This window comes from Equus przewalskii, unplaced genomic scaffold, assembly GCF_037783145.1.
Source record: "Equus przewalskii isolate Varuska unplaced genomic scaffold, EquPr2 ChrUn-5, whole genome shotgun sequence".
NCBI lineage: Eukaryota > Metazoa > Chordata > Mammalia > Perissodactyla > Equidae > Equus > Equus przewalskii.
In genome coordinates, this window is record NW_027228753.1 from 622,683 (window position 1) to 647,745 (window position 25,063).

General features: G+C 46.5%; 1 protein-coding gene across 8 annotated transcripts in view; it reads right to left on the reverse strand.

The window, feature by feature from the left end:
* Positions 1–24,286, reverse strand: part of CUNH1orf226 (chromosome unknown C1orf226 homolog) — a 213,897-nt gene extending 189,611 nt beyond the window's left edge. For 6 of the 8 annotated variants that reach the window (XM_070608217.1, XM_070608214.1, XM_070608218.1 and 3 more), the window contains exon 1: positions 24,193–24,286. In XM_070608217.1, coding sequence (XP_070464318.1) covers positions 24,193–24,207 — 15 coding nt within the window. In that variant the 5' untranslated portion in view covers positions 24,208–24,286. The remainder of the gene's footprint in view (positions 1–24,192) is intronic. The other 2 variants (XM_070608221.1, XM_070608219.1) reach the window with 1 other exon arrangement.
* Positions 24,287–25,063: the final 777 nt, after the last annotated feature.

Here is a 25,063-nt window from a genome sequence, read left to right on the forward strand (position 1 = left end):
CTCAGGGACCATCTCCCTCACAAAAAAAAAAAAAAAGAAAGAAAGAAAAACAAAGCCCAAAAGAACAGAGAAAGCAATAGCAAACTCCTGATAATTCCCGGACCTGAGTGGCAAGGATAAGAGCAGCTTACTAGTCTCTCTACTTCTATTTCAGAATGAAGACAATTTAGATCTAAATAGGCCAGCACGGGCCCAGCAGCCAGAGACAGTAAAGGCACCTGGACAAGGCTCTGCCTCACATGTGAAGGAACGCCCTTTCCTCCCGCCGCTCGCAGCTGCCACACATCCCTGGGGAGCCTCGGCCCAGCCCGCTGCAGCTGGGCGGACGCCACCTTCCACACTATGCATCTCTCTAGAGACGGCACGATGGACTGAGCAAGCACCGACATCCAGAGAGCTGGGCTGAACGCCAGTTCTGTCACAGACTAGCTAACTAGCCCTCCTCAGCCTCAGTTTCCTCTCCTAGAAAATGGAAAACCCGACCTCATAACATTGCTAAAAGGATGAAATAATATGTGAAAAAGTAGCACATCGCTAAATGGCAGGCAGTCAGTAAACACGTTTTTAAAGCAAAATAGCATGAGTCAGTGAACTCAGGATGTCTAAACCTGAAACTTCTACAGGCCAGCAAGCTGCCTGCAAATCAACGTATGGGTAAACCGGCTGACTACGCTGACCCCAGTGTCGCTTCCCTTCAGGCCAGTGACGCGAATACCAGACTCGGTCAGCAGAGTGCGCAGCCCACCTGCCTGTAAGACCTCAAAGTGACCCGAAGACCTGAAAGGACCACGCGCGGGCCAGCCCCTCTCCCGAGTCACACAGGGTGAATCGCTCGGCTGTAGAGACCTCCCCAGGGTGAGTGGCCCTTACCGCCACACCCAAGGAAAGTGAGAACAGCCTTCTGGGATCAGGGTTAAGCTTCTATTCAACACAATGGGGTAATCCCCAAGGTTCAGCTTAGCCCCAACTCCAGGGCTGCTCCGAACCACATAATCGTCCTACTCTCCCATATCACCTCCCGGATTAAGAAAAGATCTCAGCAACAGGAGTTGCAATGCTTCACCACTTAGAGACAAAAAAAAAAAAAAGTAAATATACGGGCAGCTCAGCAAGAACTAGTCAATCGTCAGAGTGTGCTGACCTCGTCCAGATGGAGCTAGGGGGAGGCAGATGGCGAAAGCGAGGTACTCAAATGAGGCGCATTCCTCTACTTATTTATCCAATTGATTTGAAAACTTAGGTTCACATAAAAACCTGCACACGAATGTTTGTAGTAGCTTTATTCGTAATAGCCAAACTCTGCAAGAAGCCAAGATGTCCTTGAGCAAAGGACGCTGGATGAATGGACGGACGGTGAATGGATAAACAGCCTGGGACGTCCATACCATGGAATGCTATCCAGCAACAGAAACGATCTATCAAGCCACAAAAAGACACAGATGAATCTGAAATGCATATTGGTAAGCGAAAGAAGCCCGCAAGAAAAAGCCACATATTATATGATTCCAAACATGTACCACTCTGGAAAAGGCAAAGTAACAGACATTAGCCACAGCAGTGGTTGCCAGGGCTGTGTGGGTGGCGGGAGTTGAACAGGTGAAGCACGAGGATTAATTAGGGAGTGAAATTATTGTGTACCATACAGTAATGGTAAATATAAGACATTAAGCTTCTGTCAAAAACCCAGAGACTCTTTACAGCACAAGAATAAACCTTAATGTATGCAAATTTTACAAAAATCTTGGCAGGGGGGCGGGAGGGTTAGAAGGAGGATTCCAGGATGGAATGTAAACTGTGACAAAGAATCCAAATGTATGAAACAATCTCACTTAAGGAGGAGGGGGAAAGGTGCTGACCTAAGTAACTTTGGTGAAGTTTGTAAGACTAAAAAAAAGGAACTGTACATAATTACTGTGCACTAGTTGACAAAGCTGTTCCCCACAGGGATATGGCTTAGCAGTCCTTAAAACACTACACTGGAATTGAACAATTAAGAAAGTGGATGGTGGACGGCGGGAGCCAGTTTTGTCACTGTTGGAAAAAGAAGTTATGGATAAGCCAAGGGAGGAGGCTAGAATGATTCGTGTGAGAATGAATTAGATTCGGAGACATCAGCAAGAATGCATGTTTAGCTCAATGCAGATACAGATGGTTACATATAAAAATACTGATCAACGTGTGACTAGACAAGAATTAGGACACACACTTAAGGAGGTGGGTGCTCCATCAGCCGAGAGGGCATACAAGCAACGACATCCCAGTTGCAACGTGCACACTTAGCACCTAGATCTTTGTTTCTAACACCATTCTCCAATAAAAGGAACTAGGGCTCTTTACAAGAATGGTTGATTCTCAGACTAGGTCAGGAAATACACAGTATGAGCCTGAAGCATCTTGTAATGTCAGAAAGCAAAAAAGTGCTCCAAAAAATCCACAAGGATGGGGTTACACCTAAGGGATATGGGAGCCAAATGACAGAACTCTCAATGGCTGGGACAATCTGAGCAACAAATTAAAGTAGCAGTTAAAACCCAAAGCATAAAATAAGCATCAATGAGCCCATAGTGATATATATAAATGACTGAAGAAATAAATGAGGGAGAATAGACTAATCTCCCATGCAGAATTCCAAATAATTTATGTAGATACTCTGCCCTTAAGGAAGTGGAGCATAACTCCCCACTCCATAATTGTGGGCTACACATAGTGACTTTCTTCAAAAGAGAACAGTACAGAAAGGGAGAAAGAAGAAGAATAACCCTACAAATGCTACCCCAAGTCACGTGATCAAGGTTAACCTCAACAGAGATAAGTCATATTGATAGTGCAGACCCTTGATATGAGGTGATGGAGAACGGCACTTCAGCTCTCTGTTCTTCCTCCCCAAACACGTTAGCTCCACTCTGGAGAAAAACATCAGATAAATCCCAATCGACAGACATTCTACAAAACACCTGACAAGAATCCTCAAAACTGTCAAGGTCTTCAAAAAGCACGGAAGACTGAGAAACTGTCACCACCAAGAGGAGCCTAAGGAGGCGTGAGGACTAACTATAATGTGATATCTTAGATGGGATCCTGGAACAGAAAAGGGACACTAAGGGAAAGCTAAGGAAATCCATATGAAGTATGGATTTTAGTTAATAATAACGTATCAAAATTGGTTCATTAATTGTAACAAATGTATCATACCAATGTAATGTTAATAATAGGGGAGACTGGGCATGAGGTATAAAGGAACTCTGTATTCTCTGCAACAATCCTGTAAATATAAAACTGTTCTAAAATAAAAAGTTGTTTTTAAAAAAAACAAACAAAAAAGAGAGGCACGCTCCCATTGAGCAGGCTGAATTTACAATGTGTTTAGGTAAGAATGATACTCAACTAGCAGGTGGGGAAGTTTGCTGCCTGAATATTAGAATCTCAACCCTCAGCCTCAACATCAGCCAAGTTACTCAAATGATTCATGATCCTCCCCTGGCTTATCTATGCAAACCCTCGAGATGAAAGAAAAAGAACATCTTCATTTGACAGAAGGGAAAAGACATATACTTGAAGAGTTGGCCAGGTCACAGGAAACAGTGACACGTGCCAATAACATCAAAAGCCCATCTGCTGATATTCCCTTTAAACCAGCCACCTCATCAAGAGTATTCCTGAAGGCTGCTGGCTCTGGTGTTAAACGATTTAGACACACAGCGTCACGGCCATCTAGAGGATAAAGGCATAAACTGTCTTACAGACTTGGGGTGCAGCCTCTCACAGGCCCACACACCTCATTCCAGACTGGGTCAAGTAGTCATTCTCTTCCATCAGGGTTTATCTGCACCACAGAGAAGTCAGCCTCTGAGACTGCCGTTTCTCAAAGTTCAAAGTCAGGATCTCATGATGTATATTGCCATTGCCATAGCTACTCTGCTTCCACGAAATGTGAGAACTTAGATTTATTCTTCTCCAGGGCAGGCACAACAATGTTGGCCTTTAGCTGCCGTTTACTGGTGGATGCTTGAGTTTCCTCTTCTCCGTCTCCCCTACAACCCACCATAGGTTCATTCTGAACTTGGACTCCTGGCTGGCTTTACAGAGAGTTCTTGCTTGTGCTGGGTAAAGGATAGTGAACAGGGTGAGTAAGGCCTGAGGAAGTTTCTCCCACTGAGCAAGTCAGTGTCCCTCTGTGTGACACTATCAAGCATCCCGCGGGCTGAAGCTCCCACCTTTGGGCTGCCGAGTGGGCCCTTGAAGAACGATATCTTTCCATATAGAGGGTTACAGAGGTATAAAGAAGCAATATATGCCCAAAAGGAGTGATGTGGGAGAATGTCACCCGCTGTCCTTCAGTGCAGTGGGAGGACTGCACGGAGGGGAAAAGACTGGCACAGCTGGCCCTAATATGGCCATGAGAAGAAGCACAACAGGAGAGGAGAGAAGCTAGGACCTGGACTGAAAGAACTCTCGGGGGGAAGAGTGGGGGCCCAAATTGTGGGGTTAGTTCAAGGAGATGCTGGCAAATGCTGATGAAAGACCTCAAAACATGGTGAGGTCTAAGAGCTCGCTTGCAGGATCCTGAGCAGGAAGGCTGAGTTTACGGGTGGGGACAGCTGAGGCAAGGAGCAGACAACACGACGGTGGCCATAATGAAGACCACGTATAGAAGCCCAAGGCAAGATCACGACAACGATTAGGCAAGAGATGGCTGGGGCCTGGACCAAAGAAGTTGTAGGGCTGGGGAAACATGCCTGATCTAATGCAGGCAGAATGAAGACGATGAGGAGCAGCCCCATCACCCCGTAACCCTTTCCAATAACAGTAAGGGGGAGACAGAGTCATTGGTCATTCCCGATAAAGCATGAAAACAAAGCAGAAAGAAACAGGGAGCCTGAACTCCAGTCAGCACTGCTGCCCTGCGGTGGGGTCCAGGGCAAGTCACAACCTTTCCAGGCCTCAGTTTCCTCACCAGTAAAGGGCTGGGAGAGCTTGAGATCTGCATCCTCCTCCATCTATCCCTTTTGGTAAAAGCTGAGTCACACTTGGAGCATTTGTGGTGATGGTGCTGAGTGTGCCAGGATGCAGGAACAGGGACCGACAATATCGGCATCTGCCTCGCAGCACTGCCACCCCAGCACCCTCTGGACCTCATGCCAACGCCCCAAGACTCCCCTCACAGCAATCCCATCCTCTTACCAGACGACAGCTTCCGTTCCCTGGTTTCCCAGCTCTCCTCCTTTCTTGTCCCCTACCTGCTCATTCTAATTTTACTTTTCTTCTTCCATTTCCTTGTTTTTAAACGAATCTATTCCTGCTCACTTACATCTCCTGACTCCAATACAACTTTTCTTGATAAATATACATCAAGCAAATACGCACCATGCAAGAAGCCACATAGGATAGTTGTTGAGAGTCTGGACTTGGAAAGCAGATCGTCTGGGTGGGAACCCGCGAGGGTTAATTTAACGTGTCCCCTTGACTGGTCTAAGAGAAGCCCAGATAGGTGGGAAAACGTCATTTCTGGGTGTGCCTGTGAGTTTGCTTCCGGAAGAGATTAGCATGTGAATCAGTAGACTGAGTAAAGATCTGCCCTCACCAAGCGGGGGGAACATCAGCCGACCCGCCGAGAGCCCTAACAGAACAAAAAGGCAGAGGAAGGGCAAATTTACCCTCTGCTTGCGTTCGGACAGTATCTTCTCCTGCCCATGGATGTCAGCACTCCTCATTCTCGGGCCTTTGGACTCAGACCTGGACTTACTCCATCAGCTCCTCTGGTCCTCAGGCCTTCAGGTTTGGACGGGAACTACACCACCAGCTTTCCGGGGGCTCCAGCTTGCAGACGGCAGCTTGTGGGACTGCTCAGGCTCCATGATGGTGTGAGCCAATCCCTCATCATAAATCTCTTTCTGTATATATATATATATATATATATATATATATATATATAATATCCTGTTTGTTCCGTTTCTCTGGAGAACCCTGACTAATACAGAACCCCACCTTTGGCACCTGCTAGCTGAGGGACCTTAGAGAAGTTACTCAGCCTCTCCATATCCCAGTTATCTTACTTGTAAAATGAGACTAAACCGGGCATCACCCCTGAAAGCTTTTGTGAGGATTTCTGAGTAGGATTCGTGCAGCGCTTAGAATTGGCACACACTGAGCGCATGGGAGATGTTATTACTACTCCAGGCACTGAGTTCCAGTCTCTCAGGGGACCCACGCAACCACACAGGGTCACTACTCGCAGGTAGTCCAATTTACTAAGAATAAACAACAATTATATGAACAATCATAATACAAAGCAGGCTAAAATACCTAAGGAGAGAGAAAGAGGGTGGCTGAGTTCAAGGTGGGGTACATTACCACTGAAGGAAATCAGAAAAGATTTCATGGCAAAGATTTTCCTTTGAAATGGGCCTTGAAGAACAGAAGACAGCCAGCCAGGTGAGGGAGGGAATTCCAGAGAAAGGGAAGGACGCAGAGGCAGAATGGCAGGACAAGCAGGACACCATACGCTTGAAGATGAGTAAGAAACTCAGTTTGGCCAGGGAATCAGGCAATGATGGAAAATGAGTTTCGACAGGCACAGCGAAGCCAGACTGGGGAGGCCCCTGACTGTCAGCTGAAAACTCCATATTTCATTCACGGGCAATGGGGAGCCACTCAAGGTTTTTGAGCAGAGACATAACAGACGTCATGCTGCTCCAGAAGCAATGAGCTGGGTGACAGGAGGGGCCCTCCAGCTCTGCCCACACAGTCTTCTCTGAGATCAGACAGACTCCTGCCACCTGCATATGGTGGTCCTGCATGCACACTGAGCAGAAATTCCTCTCTCTCTGATGACCAGGGCACTGGATTCTTAAAGGAACAGTCTGAGTGTCCAGCCACGCAATTAAATATAGGGGTGTCTGGGAAGGGGTTTAAGTGAAAATCATAAATCAGTATAATCTCTTTCAATAACAATCTGGCTACTGACTCTCCACTGGCCCCTCAGCAGGGTGCAATTGTTTAGCTTACAGGCAGCCAGACTCTTACTCAAATTAAGTGTCATCCCTGCTAAATGAAGACCAGATGTGCAAGCCAACAAAGAAATCTAATCAGGTTTGAAGAAAGGATTTCTGCAAAAGAGAAAACTAGGGGAGGGATGTGGTTCATCAGAAGACAGCAGGTGCTGAGGAGAGAAGTCACACCGGGGCTCCAGATCAGGAGGGTCATCGGCAAAGAAAGGCAGAGCGCTGCCCTGGAGCCCGTCCGCAGAGGGCCTTCATCTCAACAAGGCGCCTGGCACCCTGCTAGGCTGTTAGCATCCCGTCACTCTTTCGGAAACCCTAGCCAGGAGAGTCAGACTTTTTATTTTGACCTCAAAGTCCAGTGCTTAGAAGACTGCCCAGCCCCGCTCCCCAGGTAGGAGAGAATCTTTGGGTGTAAGCTGCACACCAGGGGGAGACAACCTGACCCAAGGCAGGCCTGGTTTGGGTTCTCAAACCTAGACCAAGCCGGACATGACTTCAATCCCTCAGGGCCTCAGCCCCTTAAGCTTCTTATCCAATAAGGAACAGCAGCTTTCGGGGGCCGGCCCTGTGGCCAAGTGGTTAAGTTTGTATGCTCCATGTTGGCGGCCCGGTGTTTGCCGGTTCAGGTCCTGGGCACGGACTGAGCACCACTCATGAAGCCATGCTGAGGCGGCATCCCACAAAAAACTAGAAGAACCTACAACTAGGATATATAGAGCTATGTACTGGGGTGCTTTGGGGAGGGAAAAAAAAAAAAAGAGAAATTGGCAACAGATGTTAGCTCAGGGCCAATCTTCCTCATCCCCCCTCCCCCCAAAAAAAGGAAGAGCAGCTTTCCAGACCATCTGGAGAAGGCAGAGTTTTTGGAGGCTCAGAGACTCTCTTCTATTATCTTCACCAAGACTCATCTTCGTTTTTCAACGAAGGAAGGGAGGGAGGGAGGGAAGGACAAACCAATGCATGTGTCCACAAGCCTCAGCATGAGGAGGGCTCCCACATCCAGTGCCCATGGATTTCCAGGCCTCTGCTCTTCCAAGTGAGCAGGCAGCTCTGCTGGGGACCCTGCTGCCCCTCTCTCCCTCTAAGCAGCCTGACACTGTTTATCAGCTGTTTCTGCAGCTGTACCAGCTGATCTCACACAGCTTGGCTGAGGACCAGGGAGGAACAGGTTGGCTTGGAAGTTCCTACCTGAGCAGACTGGCTCAACCAGCAGCCCCCAAGAAGTGGAGATGGGATGGGAACAGTTTCAACAGGATGGAGCAAATATAGACTACTGCTGACTCTGTGCAGGGAGAGCTGGATGGAGGTCAATGCTGCAGTCTGCAGGAACACGTGACGTCCAAACAGCACACAGTCCCCACCAGGTGACTTAGTGATTTGTATCTGCCTTAGAGAGGCAATGCAGTGGTCGGGAACCCAGGTTCTAGAATCAGATTTCTGGCCATTAACTGACTGCGTGACCTTGGGCAAGTTACTGAAGCTCCACTTTAGAAAGAAATTGTAAGGATTAAGTGAGTTACTACAGGCCAAACGCTTAGGATAGTACTTGTTACATAATAGCAAGTCTATCATTGCTATCATTAGTTATCTTTTTTTTCTTTTTTGCTGTGGAAGATTTGCCCTACGTTCACATCTGTTGCCAATCTTCTTCTTTTTTGTACATGGCTCACTGCCACAGTATGGCCACCACCAAGTGGTATAGGTCTGCACCCGAAGAACAGAACCCGGGCCGCCGAAGCTGACCACAACAAACTTAACCACTAGGCCACAGGGCCGCCCCAGTTATTATTGTATTTTTGAATTACACACTGATTCTAAAGTGTCTGATGTTTGGGTATCAGTGTCCCCTAGAAGAAATGAAACCATTCCCTCCCTGTTCTTTCCTGGTTTTTCCACGAAACGACTTTTAGTTTCATACTTCTAAAGAACTGAGGAGACACCAAGTCAAATTAAAGAATATTAACAACTAATATATACCCAGAACTATTCAAACTGCCTTCTCTTCCAGCTTCTCCTGGGCCAGGATAAACAAAGACCCACGTGGGTCCACAAGTGACAAAATGAAGCAGAGGCTGAGACGGCTGTCAACAAAGACACCACATGAGGTCTGAGTCTGAGCTGCTCAGAGAGTGTGCCTTCCATGAGTCCCGCCTGCAGAAAGGCTGCAGGCTGTCAGGTGGCGGGACTGACCCGGGAGGCCTGAGCTAGATGCTCAAGCACACAACAAAGGCAGGACTCCCACCTCCGGGAGGCACTGGAAGGAGAGGTGTCCCGGCTGTCTTGAGCAGGGCTGAGCCCGAGGGAAGGAAAGCAGGAATACTGACCTCCCATGTGGAAATGGACACCAGCCTCAGCCTCACAACCACCCCAGAGGCAGAGGTGATCAAGTCGCTCACTCAGGACACATGCCCTAGCGAAGCAGAGTCAAACCAGGCACTCTCCAGCCCAGAGTCCACGCTCTCCCCACCGCAGGCTCTAAAAGAAGAGGAGCAGAGGCTGTGTGAGGAGGAAAAGATCTCAGAATGACTATTTTCAGGAGAAAGCCAGGGCGTGTACTCCACCCATGTAACAGGCCCTCGGGCAATGAGACTATTAGCAGCCAAATCTTCTCAAGACGGCTAGTGGGTATGGAAAAGGGGTAAACTGCTAATATCACAGTAACAAGGGTGATTCCAACTGGCTAGGTAGTAGGGTTGAGCTTGCTGTGGAGAAGTGGTTTGTCATTGCCCCAGCCGACTGCCCCACAGTTAAACACCTCTCCAGGGAGACAGAAGACGCAGGGCAGCAGGAGGAGAGCGTGAGGGACGGCAGCTGCCCTGTTCGTCTTCACACTGATGCAAGCAACGACAAAGGGCTGGGTGCCGCATAGAACCGGCAGACACAGCAGGTTTTCCGTCTAGACCCAGTGACGGACGGGAGCACCAGATTCAACCCAGGACAGCAACACTAGGTGGGAGATTCCACCAGCAGGGGACCCCGATGAAGGGGCTTGTGCTGCCCACCTGGCTGCCTTCTGGGCCCAACAACTGCCTATCTGTATGTGCCCTTGATACACTATAAAGCCGCCTGTGTGGCATCTCATTTAACCCTCATGGAACAGCTATGAGACAGAAGGGCAAAGGTGACCCTCACTTTACACAGGGGAAGCCTGAGCTTTGGAGAAATGAACTTGCCCAAAGTCACAGCGGTGGAGCAGGGAAATAAACCAAGGGCTTCTGCCTCCAAATCCAGAATGACTCCAGAAGGAAACATTGCAACACATGCTAGTGTGCGGGGATGACAGGGGACGGTCTCTCTCCAGTCACACATGCACCAGGGATGGAGAGAGGAGCTGACATCCACTGGATATCTATGACAGGCCAGGCACGTGTGAAGGATGTGACACCACCATTGCCTTTAATTCTGACAGTTGACATTGTTCCTGTTTTACAAAAGAATTAGCAGTTGCATAATTCACCCACTTCCCCCCCCCCCAACAACCCGCAGCTCTCAAGATGGTTATCAAAGTCCCTGCCTTCAAGGAGACAAATAAATTGTGGTAAATGCAGAGACAGAGCTCTCTACAGAGGGAAAGCTTCCAGAAGGGAGGAAAGCCCAAACTGGCTCACACAGGATATGCAGAAGTTCCATTGAGTCCCGAGGAGACAGACTCAGGCCACATGGAGAAGAGGGTGCTTCCTGGGCAGAGGGAAGAACAGGGGCAGAGGTGGCCCCACAGGACACCTGCAGAGCACGAAGAACAGCAGGACCGTCTCCGTGGCCTGAGGTGCCCGGCAGAACCCCGTGTGCCTCACTCAAGAGTTCAGACTCCAGCCTGTAGGTGAGGAACCATCACCAAATGATTTTAAGCAGGACAACTCCTAGAGACCCGCCTTTAGATAGAGGAGGCAGGCAGCACTGTGGAGGGCAGGGTATGCGGCAGACAAGCCTAAGACACAGCGACAGCCTGGAGGACTACGGTAACTGTCTGTGCAATAAGATGACATGGGCCTCCCCAGGTAGGGATGGAGAGAGAGAGACACAGTCAAGAACTATTTAGGAGGTGATATCAGTAAGGGTGACTAACACGAGGGTTACTTGAGAGAGAAGAGTCTGAGGTGACCCTGAGGTTTCTAGCTCACATTCCTGGATGGATAAGATGCCTTTCAACAAGATAACGAAACATAAGGAAAAAAAGCAGAAGGGGTTCAGAGCAAAGAGAAGAGACTGTAGAAATGATGAATTCAGTTTTTGACATATTGAATTTAAGGTGCCTTTGGGACATCCAAATGGGGGTGTCACATAGGATATATGAGTCTCAAACTCTAATAAGCAGCTTATAAAATCAAATAGTGGCCTTATTTACATCTAGGGCTGGACAGTGCCTGGCAGTGTTCCCAGACTGGAGAAAGGCCCAATCGGGGACACGGACGATGCTGCCTGGACTGACATTTGGTAAAGCAGGGGCAGTCAGCACGTTCTTGTAGGCTCTCTGAGCCAGGAGTACCAGCAGTGAGCAGACTGCAGTCTTGTCTTGGTGCTGATACCACATCTATACCATGTTCAAGCTCTGGAGTGAATCCTAAATTTCCCACCTGTCAGCTCTGTGACCTAGGGCTAGTTATTTAACCTCTCTGTGCCTCAGTTTTCCCATCAACAGAATGGGATGTTGATCACACCTATACCACACAGAGCTGAGAGATCAAGCAAGGTCATACTTGTGAAGCACTTTGCTCGGAGTAACAAGCAAACTGTAACATAGCACAAAACACAATCTATAATCAACTCTGGTTATTATTGATCAGGACAACAATAATTACCTCAAGCAAGTTATTTTACTTCAATGACCCTTATCTGTAAAACGGGGATAATACCCCTTTTTTATGGGGTTACTGGAGACTAAAATTAGATGACAATGGACATGAAAACTGACTTAACAACTACCAAGTGTTACATAAGTAACGGATGGGATCTTTCTGCGGGGATCAAAAATTTCCCTCCTGGCAGCTCAGGTCTTCAGTGTACAGTGCTGAGGATGTTTTGTTCCAGGGCTGTGCATCCCTGTCCTATAATATGCTGCTTTGGATCCCCAGAGGAAACCACCACACACCAAAGGCTGTATACGCTGAGGGCAAAAGATCACAGAAGAGAATACTATCCAGCCATAAAAAGGAACGACGTTTTGAATGTATGCTACAATATGGGTGGTCCTTGAAAACAACACACTTAGTGAAATAAGCCAGACAGAGAAGGACAAACATTGTATGAGATTCCACTCATATGAGGAATCTAGAATAGGCAAAATCAGCGAGACAGAAAACAGAATAGAAGTTATCAGGGGCTAAGGAAAAGAGGGAGTTATTGCTTAATGGGTAAAGAGTTTATGCTGAGGACGATGAAAAGGTTTTGGGTATGGAGAGTGGTGATGAGTACAGGGTATTTAATGCCACTGAGTTGTACACTTACAAATGGTTAAAATGATAAATATTATACTACATCTATATTTTTTTTAACAATCCACAGAAGTCATCAAAACAAGGAGTGGATGCTCAGTACAATCTGTTACTAACAGCAGCAACATGAACAAATGGGTCCCCAAAGGCTGGTTAGTGTAGCAGCAATGAACTGGTGCTCTTCCTATCCTCCCGATGGGACAGATGAACACTGCTGGCTTCAAAAAGAGCCCTGAGCATTAAGAGGGTTGGCGCAAGAAACTGTGGACTGAGCTGGGCAATAGTCAAATGCTCCCATGAAAACTCACATTATTTCTTACTCTTGAGCATAAATGGCTGTAATAAAGTAAGACATCTTCTTTAAAAGCAAGCACGTATTTGGCTTTGAACTTCTTTGCTAACAAATAATGCATTTAGCAGCTCTGCCCCAATTTTAAAGTCATTCTCATATGGTTCACCTCAGGAACAAGACCAAAGCTCTTCCTACAGAGTGACTTAGTCTGGTGCAGATTCAGGGGAAAGATAAATGCATTTACTCATGTGTGGTCAGACATTCAGTAAGTAACAAGTGAATGGATTCTCATGAGGTGTGATTCCTGGGAATAAATTCCTAGAAACAATTTACCATTCCTCTTGGACTCTTGAGTCTCCAGTCACACTGATCTTCTTGCTGTTCCTTGAACCTGCAAAGCCCATTCCTGCCCCAGGGCCTTTGCGCTTACTCTTCCCTCTGTCTCGGTATCTTCCTCCAGATATTCACATGGCACGCTCTCACATTCACATCTCTAGAGACTCAAATGTCACCATAACCCAGAGGCCTTTTCCAACAATCCATATAAAATAGCACCCACCCCCTACCTCCTGGCACTGTCTATCGTTATGCCCCGCTTTATAGTTCTGCAAAGAATTTACATGTGATACTGCAATAGGTGTTTATTGTCCCCTCCCCTACCTCCATCCCATAAGCTCCATGTAGACTGGGACTTTGCTTTGTTGGCTGCTGTATTCCCAGACCCTAAAATAATATTGGCTCATAAAAGGAAATCAAAAATTATTTTTAAACAAGTAGAGAAAAAATTATGTTCTGCTATCAACCACACCATTCTTCATATTGATGCAACTGCCTGCCCCAGTATCCCTAAGAAAGCAACGGTTTGCTTCCTTTGGCTGAGGAGACAGCCGTCTCAATCCATAACAAGTGTTTTCTAAAATTTAATAAAGTCTAGGCCCCTTTGAAAGGAAAAAAATTGCAAACACTCAATGTTTGAATTAATAAATGACGTGGCATATCCATAGTATGGAATACTGTTCAGTGATAATAAGAAGTGAAGTACTGACACCTGCCACGACCCGGATGAACCTTGAAGACATTATGCTAAGGGAAAGGTGCCAGACACAAAAGGCCACATATTGTACGATGCCATTTATATGACATATCCATAACAGACAAATCCATCGAGACAGAAAGTAGATTACTGGTTGCCCGGGGCTGGGGGCCTTGGGGGAGGTGGGAGGTGATGGCTAAGAAGTGCAGAGTCTCTCTTTGGGATGATGAAAATGTTCTACAACTGATTGTGGTGATGGTTGCATGATGCTACAAATATACTAAAAACCACTGAGTTGTATACTTGAAATGGGTGACTTGCAAGGAATGTGAATTATGTCTCAATAAAGCTGTTACCAGAAAAAGTGTTGGCAAGTCACGTTTGTTTTAACATCACCTAAAATGTAAAACATAAAACTAGATATAAACTACTTACACATACAGGTCTTATACAAATTTATAAATTAAACAAATTATATAACCAAAAATTCAAATTAAAGGTGTTCACGTCAAAGATTTTGTTACTTAACTGAAATAATATCACTGCTCACAATAAGAATACACAGTGACTACCTTACTCAAGTTCTTTTGAGTCTAACATACACGAACTCAGGGGTGACACTCAGAATTTCAAAAACCAGCATGGCATGGGTGCCAGCAAGTCAGGAAAGGCGCTGGAACTAATGCAACACCAAGCACAGCAGCCACAAGCAACTCAAACGGCCCCCCCAGGGAGCACACTGCCTAGCAGCTCCGCCCACAGTCCCATGCGCCACGTGCTGACTCCATTTTTCTGCCACTTCCTTCTATTCCAACTACTGCAAAATCTTAATTCCCAACAGGTGAGGTACAGTCAATTGTCCCTCACTTTATAGAAATTCACTATGTACATATTACGGGCTTCTTTTTTTCTTCAGTGCATGAGAATTACAAAAGAACTAGTTGGTGGTGACGTAAGTGACAAACACAACTGTGGACAACAAAATCAGCCGATGGTGCTCAAGCATAAAATGGTCCTCCCAACAGTCCAGAAGAGGCTTATCTGTTGTCACTAGGATCAAATGAAAACACACAACTTTTTTTTTTTTTTAGGAAGATTAGCCCTGAGCTAACTGCTGCCAATCTTCCTCTTTTTGCTGAGGAAGACTGGCCCTGAGCTAACATCCATGCCCATCTTCCTCTACTTTATATGTGGGACACCTACCACAGTATGGCGTGCCAAGCAGTGCCATGTCCGCACCCAGGATCCAAACCCGTGAACCCTGAGCCGCCGAAGTGGAACGTATGCACTTAACCACTGTACCACTGGGCCAGCCCCAACACACCACTTTTTTATTCTTATAGGGAACTCTCAGACCCTTCAGAACACATCCATAATTTCCAAGAACTCATTTTGAGAAACACTGATTTACAGACAGGTTAAAGAAAAAAAACAACTGGCCCACAACACCGATGTCTGTAATAGCCAACATTTACTGGGTGCTTACGTGTGTCTGCAGCCAACTTGTATGGTCTTCTGACCCCACTGCTCCTGCCCAATACACACTACTATTTATGGCAGACGATCCACGTGCTAGGTGCACGCCCTCACATATATCTGTAAAATATACGTGCCAAGACCACCTCCCAATTTTACCAATAATTAAATAAAGCCTGCTGGGTTAAGAAAGTTGTCCCAAGTCATTCACCTGGCAACCAGAAGGAACAGGATTGGAACTTGGTTCTTCCTGATCCCAAGCCTAGAGCACCTCAGTCAAGGGGTGGAATCTCTGGAATCGCGCTAAAGCCTACCACTGGAATGCCCTTGGGGTGGGCAGAATAAGGACCCCGCAATGACGTCTACAACCCAACCTCCAAAACTGGACTACTTTACCTTACGTGGCAAAAGAGACTCTGCAGAAGTGATCAAACTAAGGACGCTGAGATGGGGAGGGAGGAGGGATCAGTGTAGGGAAAGAGTCTACAAGTACAAGGGGCAGGCGGGGCAGGCAGGAGAGTCAGAGGGAGAGAGGTGACAACAGAAGCAAAGGTCAAGAGTGGCATGACTGCTGGCTTTGAAGATGGAAAGGGGCCAAGGGCCGAGGAATGCAGGCAGCTTCTAGAAGCTGGAGAAGCAAGGGAACAGACTCTCCCCGAGAGCCTGCAGAAGGAACGCAACCCTGCCAACTCCTTGTTTTTAGCCCCATTTCGAACTTTTGACCTCCAGACTGTAAGATAATAAACTTGTGTTGTTTTAAACCACTAACTTGGTAGTAATTTGTTACAGCAGCAATAGGGCCATGCTAAAATAACGAGAGAGAAGCTGGTGTTACAACTTGAGCTGTTCAGAGGTGGACTTGCCAACTCTGAACACAGGAAGAGAAGGAAAACACTTAATGACAAAGGAGCCAGTGATGCTGAGGGGAGCCACTTAGGAAGAGCGTTATAGAAAGGGATGAAGTGTTCCCAGACAAAGCCTCCCGGGGGGAAAAAGACAGATTGAGTGGCTCAATGTACGAAGAGGCCACATGCAGTGTGGGGAATGCCTGTGGGGAAGGAAACATGAATGCTGATACGAGGCACTCATGTCTCCAGTTGTTGCTCCTAAAGCCACCAGTCCCTGGATATTCTCCCAAGAGCATTTCATTCATGCTCTCCCCAGAGAGCATCCAGGGCCATTTTTTTTTTCCTTGAGAGAAATTTCTGGAAGAGTTGACAATACTGGAAGGGAGCAGTGGGAGAGGGGAGGGCTTGGCCATTTCCTGGTCATCAGCCCATTCTGTTCAAGGCCACTGACCTACACCACTCTGAAGAGTCACATTTGAGAAATGATGTCACTATTAAACAGAAAACTCTGCTCCCAGACTGGACCATTGTGAAAGCTGCTTGCAGGGTGGCCGAGAGTTTACCCAACGACAGCCTGAGGAGCCACAGTGGGAGGCAGAGCAGCTCTGAGTGCACCTGGCTGCAAGCAAACCGCCCCCTCCAGGTCCTGGCTGCACCGGCCTCCATGAGGCTGCACAGGGATGTGTCCCCTCATGTTTTAACAGCCAGAAATCCAGTCTTTGGTCACAAAGAGATTATCCCCTTTCCAGCACCAAAGGCCCAGCAAGACACCTCTCCCCTTCCCCACCTGAGGCTTCCCTTCCAGCAGCCACATCAGGTTCCAAAGGGGAAGAGTAACGGAGCACCAGCTGCCACCCAGGAGCCCAGTCTGGCTCTCCACACACCTGAATCAAGTGAAGCTACAGAACTGTCAGGTCTGACTTCAGGGCAGCCTTCCTCCTTTCTGGCACCCCCTCGGTGAAGGCCCCCTGGGTTTCGCCGCTTTATGCTCACATGGTCACCAACTAAAATTAATTTTCTCTGTTACTCAACAAAAGTCTACTGAGCAAAGGCCGGCACCCTGCCAGACCCCGGGAATATAGTTGCTACAAATGTTACAAAAGGGAAGGGTGCAGGGCCACAAGAACACGTGAGAGGACAGATGCCCTAGTGTGAAAAGGCCTCCCAAGGAAGTGATGTTTGCACTGAAATCTGAAGAAAGACGCTGGCCTATTCAAAGGAGCCAGATGACACAGCTCAGTATCCCTCAGGATATTTATCTGCATTTATGAAATGCTTTGAAACCCAAAGGAAGGTATAAAAACAATACCAATGAATATAAATAGCCCTTAATGGTTTATAAAGTATTTTTTTCACGCATTATCCCAGATTCAACAATAGCACCAGAGAGACAGAACAAGAATTATCATCCTCTCGCTTTTATTAAAGAGGAAACTGAGATTAACGGCAGTCAGATGCTTCAGCAAGGTTACACGGCAAGTCAAGGAGAAGACTGAAGCCCAACTCTCATGATTGCTCATCCAGAGCGCTTCTGACCACACAGCGCTGCCTTCCCAAGGAAGCTAAAAAGTGAAAGCACAGGGACTCGTGTTAATATTTGGGAACAAAGGACACGCAATTCATACTAATATTTGGCTGCTGGATTCATGCACTCACACAGCAGGCCGGATGGTACAATGCCAGCAGCCTGATGTCAGCATTACTGGCCATCCCTCACCTTCAACCAGTGGCCTTCAAGCAAGAAGTCCCAGTGTCGGACCAACTGTGGGCTCACACAGAACTTTTCCAAACATTGTCAATTGTTCTAAGCCGTATAGCTAACAAAAGGGACTCATGTTCCCTCTTGTCTCCTTTTCCTCTTCTATCTGGTATATTCTCAGACCCTCGGATCTTTGGTAGACAAAGAACAGGGTAATCCTCCAGTGTTTCTGGGGAGACTCTCTTAAGCTTCCTTCTTGCCTGGGTCATCAAAGGGATCAGAAGATAAGATGTGGGTAAACTCAACACCAGGCAGCTGGCATAGGGTAGGGAAAGTACCAGCTCTGGAATCAGAGGCCCTGCTGGTTGGGTCTGGGCTCCTATCCTTTTTAGTAGATAACAAACAAGCCAGGCGTGGTAGGCAGAATGACGGGCCCGCAAAGATGTCCAGGTCAGAACCCCTGTAACCTGTGATCATGTTACTTTACACAGCAAAAGGGACTCTGCAGACGTGATGAAGAATCGTGACATGGGAAGGTTATCCTGGATTACCCAGCTGGCCCAGTGTAATCAGACGGGTCCTTATAGAGGGAAGCGGGAGGGTCAGAGTCAGAGAAGGGGATGTGACAATGGAAGCAGAGCTCAGAGTGATGAGGCCACAAGCCAAGGGCTGCAAGCAGTCATTAGGAGCTGGAAAAGGCAAGGAAAAGATTCTCCCCAGGGCCTCCAGAAGTAACACAGCCCTGCCAATCCATCTTTTTTTAAAGATTTTATTTTTCTTCCTTTTTCTCCCCAAAGCCCCCCAGTACATAACTGTATATTCTTTGTTGCGGGTCCTTCTAGTTGTGGCATGTGGGACACCGCCTCAGCGTGGTCTGATGAGCAGTGCCATGTCTGCACCCAGGATTCGAACCAACGAAACACTGGGCCGCCTGCTGCAGAGCACACGAACTTAACCACTCGGCCACAGGGCCAGCCCCTCCATTCTTATTTTAGCCCCGTAAGACTCACTTCAAACTTCTAATCTTCAGAACTGGAAAATAATAAATCTGTGTTGTTTTATACCAACAAGTTTGTGGTAATTTGTTACGGTAGCAAGAGTAAACTAATACAGAAAATAAGGCAAACTAAAGATTTGGGAAGAGTAAGACAAACAAGGGAACAGACCAGGGTTATTAGGTGTACAAGGGGACCAGCTAATGGTACCGCTCTCAGCCTTGAGAAAAGTAGCAAATCCTGAATTCGGAAACAAAGAAAGAGGGCAGTGGAGCAGGTCTAAAAATTATGGCTACCCGTGATTGCAGTTCATTCCAACTCGGTTTGACAGTTAGAGCTCCCCAAAGTTCATCCCAACCCCCAATCAATCAATGGAAGTTCCTAGAAGCTGTCCAAAGAAAACAAGGGAGCAAAAAATGTGCAGTGAATTTCCACTGGCCTGACTCTGCAGCAGTGGAAAGCACGCTGGAAAGAAGTGGAAAGAAGACCTGGGTCTTCCCTCTCGTGACACCTGGGCCTCGCTTTCCCCTCTGTAAAAATGCTATGGACAAACCGACGAGATGCAATTATAGTCACTTCAAACAATGAATGATGTTCTATGATTCTGTGTATTTGAAGGACTTAATAGACTGGGTTTACGCAGGTGCATTTTATTGGGAAAAACAAGTCATTCATTCATTTAGTAAACACTACTAATGGCCTGGCGTTTGGGGTTCAAAGATAGCTATGGTGTGATGTGCTCACCTCCCTCCAGGAGCTGGAAGTTCTCCCTGAGCCACGATGCCTTCATTTCAGGGGTCATCTGGCTGCAGCATCATTGACTACATCTCTCAGTACCCCACAAGGCCTTCCCTGTCTCCCCCAAATTGGGTTACACCTCCCAGGTGCACACTTCCTTAGCTTCTTGCCCTTCTGATAACTTACATAGTTACTCACGCACCTGTCTTGTTGCAAGAATTTTGGAATATTAGCAGGGCATAGAGTGCTCAATAAATATCCGCTGAATGAGTGAGTGAATCAATGAATGAACGCACACACATTATGCTGGCTGACACGGATGGTGAGCCAGGTGTTCCCTTCCTTCCTCTCTGCCCCACCTGCCCACCTCTCAAACAGTGGTAACAAAGAGGAACACACTGGGCTGATCCCATGAAATAATGTACGTGAAAGCATGTTTGAAGTTGTAAATGTGGGAGTTATAAGAACATATGAGTAATAACTATTAGTCACAGGGAGAAGGAAGCACTAAACACCCTCCCCGAGCTGTGAGGGGCTGGCCCTCCTGCCTCTCACTTCTTCCTCCTCTATCTCTGGGGTCTCAGGCCTTCACCTGCGTGGTCTACACTCTAAGCAGCCTCCAAACACACTGCTTCCGGGACAGGCCAATACTGGCCACGAGGAGCCTGACCGAGGGCTGTGCACACAGGCAGAGGGACCCCGGGTAACCAGGTCAGGGCAGGGTCAGAAGTGGTTCTACTTGGGGGAGTGTTGGAGAAGCAGAAGGTAAAAGAGCTCAACTCAGCAGAGGCCTTCTAAGAAGTCCTGATCAATTTATCCTCTTAGGTGCTACCTCATACCAAGAACCACACTAATGCTGAAGTTACAACCATTCACAACCCCCAATCTTGTCCTCAGAAGTATAGGTTAAGGAACTCCCACACCCTGGCATGGGGCAGTTCAGCCCAGAGGCGCCTGTGACAGCAAGCAACCTGGCAATCCATCGTGAATGCATGTCCTGCTTCATGAGAACACCCAGAAACACTCTCCCAACAGATCCGTACCAGAAAAAGAAAACCATCCACTTAAAGGGCCAGCATCCAAGAAGATACATGTGTTACTGAAAAAAAAATCCTGAAACCCTTGTGTGCTGTTGGTGGGAACATAAAATGGTGCAACCATTACGGAAAACAGTATGGAGGTTGATTAAAAAATAAAAATAGAATTATCATATAATCCAGCAATCCCACTTCTGGGCATATATCCAGAAGAATTCAAAGCAGGATCTCAAAGAGATACTTGCATATTCACATGCACTGTAGCATTATTCACAATAGCCAAAAGGTAGAAGAAACTCAAGTGTCCATCAACAGATGACTAGATAAACAAAATGTGTTATATAATTCAACTGAATACTATGCAGCCTTGAAAAGGAAATCCTGTCACATGCTACAACATGGATGAACCTTGAGGATATTATGCTAAGTGAAACAAGCCAGTCACGAAATGACAAATATGGTATGACTCCACATATATGAGGGGTCTAAGTAGTCAAAATCATAGGAAGAGAAAGTATAAAGGTGGTTGCCAAGGTCTGGGGGAAAGAAGCAGGGAGACTAGCATTTACTGGGTAGAGAGTTTCAGTTTTACAAGATACAAAAGCTTGAGAGACATCAGGTGCACAACAATGTGAATATACTTAACACTCTGAACTATACACTTAAAAATGGTTAAATTTAATGTTGTACATTTTTAACCGCCATAAAAAAAAAATCTTGAAAGCACAGAAACACACAAAAGCACAAAGAAAAAAAAAAAAAAACCCAAGATACCCAAGAGAGAGAACACAAATTTTAAAAGAAAATCTATGGGGCAAGAAAATATGAAAAATCAGGAGAGGGAGGAGGAAAAACACCAGTCAAATCAACAAAGCCCATATATTTAGCTCAGGTCTACACCGCAGTGTGGAACTAAGAAAGAGGAATCCATACACGTGCTGGAGCCCCAGCTCAGAAGATGAATCTGGCCGCCCTCTGGCCAATCACTTCACTCTGAGCGCTTCCCGCTCTGTGCAATGGAGACAGCCTGCATGCCTCATCCATCGTCCTGTGCAGAGCTCCAGAGAGGATCAGGGACGATGGCATCTAAGGGGCTTGGTGAGGCACGAGCATCTCACAGATGTAAGACACTGTGATCTTTACCAGAACTGCTTCCCCGAGGACTAGCCGCTACTCTGGCCAAGCTGGCAGGCCTGCATCTTGTGAATCCTCAAGAGAGCCCAGCAACCAAACCCTGCAGCATCCTGCCCAGTGTTAGCCTGGCACCGTTCACCACAAAAGGACAAAGTCAGGAAAAGTCCTTTACACAGAAATCACATGCTCTAGTTCTCGACAACTGTAATTACAGCCAAACCAGCTTTTGAAAGGGAGCAAAGAAAAGAAAATAGCAGCCTGGACGCAGCCATGAAATGGGGGGTTCAGGGTAAAACACACACCCAGATTTCTTATTGGTGGCCAGTCTAAACAAGTGACTGGACAGCCAGACCAAACAGCTTTCTGGCCAATTAATTTCTCCCTCTAATTGAATGAGCTGCTCATTAAGCACTGGAAGCAGGTCACAGGGAAGGGAGGCCCCTGGCACACGGCCACACGGGCTGACAGGTGATGACGGAAGAGGAGATGGGGGCCACATTCCAGCCCCAACGGCCCCCAGATCCCACGCGTGGCCAGCCCCACCACACACCCTGCCCCCATTGCTTTGAGAGGACGTTTTCCTGTACCCCGTTCCTTCTGCAAAAGTTTTCTTTCTGCCACTGACTCCCTCACTGGGGAAGTTCCACATCCGGACCCTTTGGTTCCCCAGCTGGGCCATCACCCAAACTAGGGTCACAAAGGGAGCAGCACAGTCCTGGGAGTGCATCCCAGGTCTACCTATTGACACCAATTTGATCTAAAATTAATAAATCTAATCCTCCAAGCTTCTGTTTCCTCATCTACAAAATGTGACAATAATATCCTCACCTCATCTAGAGAAGTTGCAAATAAATAACATTATATCAGTATTAAAGGGCCTAATAAAGCACCTGATACTTAGTAAGTGCTAAAGAGTAGCTACTACTATGGGTGGCTACTATTATTAATAGAGATATTACCGTAATAATGATAGTGATATTAGCAACAACATATACCTCATCTCTCAAAAACAAAGAAAAGAGGAAATTTTTCTGGTTAAAACCCCAAGCACAGGCCAGCTCCAGGTCCAAGCCTTGTCACAGCAGCAGTGACAACCACAGTGACTGCAGTACGCCATCCTAACAAGGGTCACACCCCAGATATTCCCAGCCAAGGCCTCTGTGCTTTCCATCTGAGCAGGAAGGTGAAGGAAGAGAAGGAAAAAACACCTGGGAATACTGAACGACCAGCCTGAAGCTACAAGGGAGATGAATTTTGCATGTTCTCACAAGACCGAATAGAGAACTGCATTCAGGCCACACGCCCGCCACTTCCTGGACTCCTGTGACTCCTCACGATGCCTCTCTGAGCCTCAGATTAATCTAGAAAATGAGGGCAACATGACCCTCCCTTCACAGCTTATTGTGAACATTAAAGGAACTAACTCCTTTCAAAGTGCTTTGAAGTGACTCATTCCTATGTCCGTGAAAAATAGCATTGTTGTATTTAACGGCATTGTCAATAAATTCAACCTCACAATAAAAAACACTGAAGGAGTGGGAGGGTCAAGGCAGTGACAGGATTATTTTATTAGGCTGATGAACAGATTAGAGAAACAGGAGCAAATATGCTAATTTTCTTCCCAAAATTACCGTCACTGAATTGAGGTTTCTGCTGATCAGATGAATTGGCTGAAGTAAAACTAGAAAGCAAAATAAATGTCCCAACATCTGCTACGTGGTTCCATTTAGGTGAGCAGATTCTTCTAAAAGACCAAGAGGCTGCATCCAGGATGACCAACCCAGCCACCTCCATTCTTGCCAAAAAGTCATTACAATCCATTTGACCAAACCTACCTTTGAAATGCACAAATCTAAACTAATTTCTTCTGCTTCATGGACAAATTTCTTCACAGTGATCACAAGACAACTTAAATCTTGTTCAAGCTCTACTTTGTGCATCCGAGTCAGAAAGCAACAGGTTGGAAAGCTTGTTAAACTCTTGTAGAGCACCCGAAATGGCAGATGAGAATGCAAAACGCTTCTAGGGCCTAAAGCGACCAACCAAGGAAATTGTTGAAATCCCACATTTGTTCTTCAAAATTTAAGGAAATCTTACCTTATAAACTAAGAGAAATTGCATTACTTTTTTCAACATTTGGGGCAATTAATAACTAATTATAGAATTTTTTCCATAAGGCCTTTGAATAAAAAAGACACTTTGCCAGTCTCATTCTGTGAAGGACTCCAGACCTCCTCAAAGGTGACACGCATCTCAGTTTGAGAAGCAGCAGGGCAGGAGAGAGAGAGGATGGTACCCCTTCAGCCATCACATCCACTTTAACCTTGGCTTTTAATCAAGATCAACCACCCAACTCATAACAGCTTCCCTGGACAGTATAGGGAAAGAGGGTCTGGGGTTCACAAAGGGTGTAGCCATCCATTTTGGCACCATTAGCACTATCTAAAAGAGCCAACAGCTAAGATGCTTGAGTTTGGCTCCACACAGTCCCACTTCCAGCCACTCACCCGTATCCGGCGCATGGCAGCCACGATCTCCACTCTGCTGTTGGGCCTCGGCACATCCAGGCTTCCTACGTACTGCGGGGAAGAAGCAAACACGCTCATTAAGAAGAGAGGTGGCAGGCGTCCCCAAAGACAGAACACTAGCAGTGGAAGGACCTTTGCAGGTCATCCAGCTCATCTTCCCATTTCACAGATGAGAAAATCAAGAGCCAAAATGATGTCTTGTTTCGAGACTATTTCTGACTTTATAAAAAGCAACTAGATAAGAAACTGCTTCCTTTTTCATCTTGTGCTTTATCAGAGATGCAGCTAAGCACTGTGCTTAACCAAGCAGGTGACTCTCCCACCACTAACTTTGCAGCAAGGTACCTTACCTTGCTTTGTCTCAATTTCCTCATCAGTAAAATAGAATTTCAGTAAAGAACAAATGAGATGAAGTATAAATCTCTTACACAAATCTGCTCTGCACATATTATACACTGTTTTAATTAATGGAACTTCATCAAGTTAGCCCTGGATGTTATAGAGACCTCATGCACTTAAGTTCCTAATTGGCAGAAAGGAATGGACTACTAATTTTTTCTTAAAAAATTTAACCTGATTAGACTTTTTAAGTTATGTTTATTCTGTGTGTGTGAGGAAGATTGCCCCTGAGCTAACATCTATGCCAATCTTCCTCTATTTTATGTGAGACACCATCACAGTGTGGCTCGATGAGCAGTGCTAGATCTGCACCTGGGATCCAAACCTAGAAACCCCAGGCCGCCAAAGCGGAGCGTGTGAACTTAACCACGATGCCACTGGGCTGGCCCCTTAAGTTATTTTTAAAATAAAATGACATGCAGATTGTTTAACATATGGGTACTTTCCTGCT